The 5,893-nt window shown below is 39.5% G+C and overlaps 1 protein-coding gene across 1 annotated transcript in view; it reads right to left on the bottom strand.

The window, feature by feature from the left end:
• Positions 1-5,893, bottom strand: part of LOC107584712 (solute carrier organic anion transporter family member 1C1-like) — a 43,344-nt gene that overhangs the window by 15,682 nt on the left and 21,769 nt on the right. Inside the window, exons 6-9 of the mRNA XM_016271418.1 lie at positions 3,422-3,568; positions 1,409-1,507; positions 576-830; positions 296-460 (exon numbers count right to left, since the gene is read on the bottom strand). Of these exons, the coding sequence (XP_016126904.1) occupies positions 296-460; positions 576-830; positions 1,409-1,507; positions 3,422-3,568 (666 nt within the window). The remainder of the gene's footprint in view (positions 1-295; positions 461-575; positions 831-1,408; positions 1,508-3,421; positions 3,569-5,893) is intronic.

Raw genomic sequence — 5,893 nt, 5'->3', positions numbered from 1 at the left:
ATATATATATATATATATATATATATATATATATATATATATATATATATCATGGGTATATTTGCGAACATAGAGTAGTAATGGTTATTTAGATACTTAGGGTTGAGGATAGGGTTGTCATCAGCTTTTTTTAGTTGGCATCAGCTAATTTTTTGTGAAAGTAATTTTTTTACATATATGAATAAGAGGGACACAACTGCCACTTATTTTGTAGAAAGGCCTCACTACATTTCTTTAGACAAACTGGAAATGTATTTAATGCAGACAAAAATAAATGCAATAAATGTAAACCCACCTATCAAAAATATGGCCCTCGATGCTGACTGGCCATAAATTTGCTCCATAAACTTTGGCTTAAATGTGATCATTCCTATAAAACCACTGACTTGCACAAAAGCGGTGCATACAAGGAGCAGGTAAATCGTGTTGCTGAATAGTTTTTTCAGTGATGGCAGAAAATCTAGAACATATCAAGAAGAAGCTTTACATAAATTCAAGGGTCATGTATGCTCAATATCTCGACCAAATCTTATGAATAAACATATTTAAAATGAATTATTTAATGAAATGAACACCTTTAGCCAGAACTGCCATGGAAGCTGGTTTGTTGGGAGCAGTACTATGTTTGTTGTTATCAGGAATGAAACGGTCCTGCTCGCCCTCTAAAACATTTGATTTTTTCTCCGTTTCAGTCTCGCCCTGCTTTGGAAGAGACTTGGGAAAGAACCAAAAGGGAATTCCGGCTAGTAGCATCACACCACCAGTTAACAAAAAGCCCAGCCACCAGGCACCAACCCAACGTGAGTCTTTGTAGTTGATGGTGATGGTATCTTTAAAAAAAAAAAAAAAAACAGACATGCGCATTTTGTTAATTAATCAGTAAAAAGAATGTATCATTTGAAATCCTCACAAACAGTATGACCGAAGACCCCTTATTTCAAAGGGAAACTGGGTCAGCCAGCCAGTTATACAGAAAACTAGTTATCATAAAGTCATGTCATTCATTAACAATGATGATATACACTGACTTCAGGTAATGATGTGTTACTGCAGAGTTATTATATGATATGATATGTTATGACCTACTTAGTCGAAGTGAACTGAGCCAATCAATTAGACTAAAAGACAAACATCCACTTTTCACATAATTCACATGCAACAAGTAACTGTGACATAGTAAAACTGAAGGTACAAAGGCTAAAGGTTGCTGGGAATTTTTTCTAGAAATGTGCAAAATATCATCATCATTTTGTGTTTTATTTATTTTCTTTTATAACCATGAAAAGTTAATCTTAGATCACCGATTTGGCCTAGGGATAATCATATGTATTATCAGTGCAGGGCAAAGAGCCGTTATCAGGTCAACAAAAATAGGATTGCTATCTTCACTGGTTGTAGAGGTCATTACCTAAGTCCACTGCTCCTATGTCCACATAGAGCTTGGCACAGAATGATCCTAACATGAATCCAAACACGGGCCCCATTATTCCCAAAGTCTGTACGAGAGCTGAGGAGGGGAAAAAATCAATGCAAAAATGCTGATTCACACTGACATAATCTTAATCAGAGAAAGAGTAGGTGGGTGAAGTCAAGAACATGCCCAAGTCATATTTCACACCAAAATGAAAAGACAGAAATTAAATTTTGCATAATATTTATCACATTTTCAATTATATTTTTATTTGTATTTTTTGTATTTCATTATGTTCATGACAATTAAGCCCCACCTCCCCACACACGTCCTAATTCTCAATTCTTATCAACATGCTGAAAAAAATATATTACCATAGATTACCCCCTACACATATTACACCGAAAATGATTGGCGTTAGCGTAATGTAAAAAAATTAGTTACTGAAATAATGTAGATTAATAAAATTGCACAATATAAAAAGCATTGTATATAGCATCACTATACATTTGTAATGAGAGTCACCACCTAGAATAATATAAGCTAACCAGTCTTTTCAGACTGCACATTATTTGTATGGTTTATTGTTTGTATGGTCATATTGTCTCAATTATTCAATTATCCTAAAAAAATAGGCTTAATTTTCTATATTACAAAAACTAATTCTAAATACATTATTTGGTTATTTTTTATTGAAGTGTGTATAAAGTATACATATAAAAAGTATATAAAAATATACATTAAACTTATGTCATATATTTAAATATATTTAATGACACTTTTGTGACATTCAAAATGTATGAACTTTAAATGTAATATTAAATAACACACTACTGTTAAAATTATAATCAAGTACTTTGCATGTACTTTAGTATGTTAAGAGAGTGAACTTTAAAGCATGACAAAACATTATTAAAACATAATGTTTTAAAATGTACTTTATAGTACACTTAAAGGGGTCATATGATGCGATTTCAATTTTTCCTTTCTCTTTGGAGTGTTACAAGCTCTTGGTGCATAAAGAAGATCTGTAAAGTTGCAAAGACTAAAGTCTCAAATCCAAAGAGATATTCTTTATAAAAGTTAAGAGTCAGCCACGCCTTCCTAAAACGGCTCGTTCTAACACGCCCCCACATATCTACGTCGCTATGTGGGAAGATTTGCATAACGCCACCCAAATGTTCACGCAAAGAAAGGCATAACTTTTATTCTCGCTGTAGTATTGTTGTTGCCGCCGCCATGTCGTGAAGGCGCTGTGTGCTTCGTAGTGAAAGCGAAACTACTTTGTTTGGCCTTCCAAAAGAGGACGATATCTGCTTCGTCATGCCTGGAGCTGATCCGTGCTGGTTTGCTGAGGAAATACTACAACTTTGCGCTGTGGATTGCCGGATTGGCTTTCACCGTGGATGAAGCGGAGTCCAGCCTGGAGTCGTCACATGTCCTTCCGGACGCTCCTTCGTCGAAATCGCCGGCCGAGCCGTTCTCAAGCCCACCCGCCTCTGCTCACTCTAACCCTCCGGCCGTTCCTCCCGCTAGCCCCCGGCCTCTGCTCACTATAGGCTGCCCCCACTCACTCTAGGCCACCGTGTGTGACGCTGTTTCGTTGTGAAAGCAAAATTACTTTGTTTGGTCTTCCAAAAATGGACATGACTAGAAATCAGTGGTTAAGTTGTATTTACAACACTGTTCCAGAACACGTCAACCCAAATATTCGGATGTGTCCAGCACATTTTATGGAGGACTGTGTATTTTTAAAAGTGCACTTCAGTATGTTAAGTAGTTATGAAAGTGTACTCTCTTTAAGTAAATATAAGTTAAATATAATATTATCTGCAAACACATATATTAATGATCAATAAGTAAAATACACAATTAAAATTAAACTGGAAAAGTGAAACTGGTGCGTTTTGACATCTAATTGGGATGAAGTGTAACTAGCAGGATGTTAATAAGGCTTGAATGTATGCCAACATTGATAATATAATGATTGAAAATGGTAATCAATCATACACATGTAAAGAGCAGTGTTTTCTTCCCTCGAAAAATCATCCAGATAAGACAACCCAAGAGGCATGACGGGTGTCTCTCCTACCCCACGAAGCATGTTCCCGAGAAAGACATAGAGCCACAAGGAGGAGCTGGCTGCTTTCTCACACTCTTCAAAAACAAAAGCACCACAAATAAACAAAACACACTCCAATATCAGCGTCTTAATGAAAGATCAAAGTCTACATTTGTAGATTTTAAGTGTATCAATTACATAAACCCAATATATTAAATATAAAATATAAAAGTCCCAAAGTTCAAATTTCAGGAATGAGAAGCTGGATAAGCAAACTAGAGTGACAGATCAATGTTGCAGGGGATTGTGGGTAGCACAATCATATTACAAGCCAAACATGACTACTGATTCCACAACTCAACTTTCTCAACATATTTTGTTTTATGAATGATTGTTATTTCTTATGAATGTACATGGCAGTATTATAGTAAATCTTACAATAAAATGTATATTTCTGGGTCATATAGCACCCAAAAATGAGTAAATCAGAAAAATGTATTATGCAACATTAAAAACAATATATGAGATGAAATATGACCCAAATATTTCAAAATTCACAGATTATCTCATATTACTGTTATTAGATTTTATAAAGGATTTTTTTGGAAGAAACTTAATTGGAGAGGCTGTTGATCTTATCTAAAATCCTGTGAAGGCCATCAGATTATTATGTAAAAAAAAAAAAAAAGGTTGCAGTATAATTTTGGTTCCCTTTCAGTCGGTCACTCTCGACGTCATGTCGGATGACCGACGAAATTGGGATCTCGCTTAGAGATACCAATCTACTTCGAGTGTAAACTAAATGAGCCAATACACATTGGCATGCGATTATTGCATCCAGCTGCCGCTGATCACAGCGTGAGTATAAGTAGGCAGCAGATGCAGCGCATATTCAGCTTTTCGCTTCGGAGCCGAGCGATCACATCATTCTGCTCCTGACTACCAGAGCATGTGAGCGGAGCGGTAATATTTCCTTAAGAGCGCAGAGCACCATTCTGAAGATTCCGCTCCGCTCGCTCAAAACGCTCAGCGCCGCTCGCTCAACCCAGAATGCTGTTTGGTGATTTGCTTGTTCGAGATCGAGAATCTGTAGAGATCGAGAATAGTAGAGCAGTTATGGAGTTCAGATATTGTTTCAACGAAGTTGCAAGCCTTATACATAAATGTAAGGTAAAAAAATGTAAGTTAAGAATGAGCAGGGAGAAGAAACTGAGAGGGAGTGCGGGGAGATTTAGTAAAGATTCATATTGGAATCTGAAGCGGCACATTGCCAGAAAGCACGAGGATGTGCTACGCAAACATGGTGCCGCAAAAGGTGAGCTAGTTACTTACCATAATAAATGAATAAACAGGTAGGCTAAGGTTATATTCGGTTGTACGGAGCCCGATCATGACATGCAGACAATCACAGCCAACGAATTTAGAATAGGCTAGTTATCTTTCATGCTAGGACTACATTATGGCCACGAATTAAGTATTTGTTCTCTTGTTTAGTCTAAATTATGGCCACAAATTAAGTATTTGTTCTCTTGTTTATCACTTTGGGGCCCAAATACTCGACAAAGAGCAATTCCTCTATTTCTGGGGGGTTGTGAATGATCCAGTGCGTATCACACTCACCCTCCTCTCTCGCCAGTGAGCAGCAGTGGGCGGATCGGGAGGACGAACCAACGAACTGCCCACATACCCTCTGCTCGAACGCAGGTCAGTGTTACACACACCCAGACCCCGCCTCGGACCGGCTACGAGACGCCCGGGCCGGGTCCCTGCGTTCTTCCACGCTGCCCCACTGCGGGTACGCCTGTAGTTCCGTTGATGCCACTTGCGTGGTGTCTGGGAGCCTGGCTTGAGCTACCCAGCCCGTCTCGATGGGTCTTTCGAACTGTCAGGCTCGGCTATGCGATTCAGTCGCCCGGCGCCCCCCCAAGAAGGATGCGATAGAGCCGGTCCCTCCAGCCGATATGAAGACGGGGGTTTACAGCTCCTACTTCATTGTACCCAAGAAAGGCGGTGGGTTACGACCAATCTTGGACCTGCGTGCCCTTCACCGGTTACCGTTCAAGATGTTGATGCAGGAACGCATCTTCGGGTGCATCCGTCCCCGAGATTGGTTTGCAGCGGTCGAGCTGAAGGACACGTACTTTGTGTCGACCCTTCCGCATCACAGACCATTGCTGTGGTTCGCATCCGAAGGACGAGCATATCAGTACGAGGTCGCAGAGAGGTCGCATGTAATTTGCGGGGGTACCCCTTGCTCCCCTGAGAGAACAGAGCATTCGCATTCTCAACTACCTCGACGAAGCAGTCTCAGGATCAGTTGTGCGAACACAGGGATTTGGTGCTCTCACACCTCAGCCTGTTGGGCCTTCGGGTCAACTGGGAAAATAGCAAACTCTCCCCGACGCAGAGGATCTCTTTTC

The sequence above is a fragment of the Sinocyclocheilus grahami genome, unplaced genomic scaffold (assembly GCF_001515645.1).
Source record: "Sinocyclocheilus grahami isolate Dianchi unplaced genomic scaffold, SAMN03320097.WGS_v1.1 scaffold62.1, whole genome shotgun sequence".
Taxonomy (NCBI): Eukaryota; Metazoa; Chordata; class Actinopteri; order Cypriniformes; family Cyprinidae; genus Sinocyclocheilus; species Sinocyclocheilus grahami.
The sequence above is the reverse complement of the archived record's forward strand: the minus strand, read 5'-3'. Positions and strand labels throughout refer to the sequence as shown.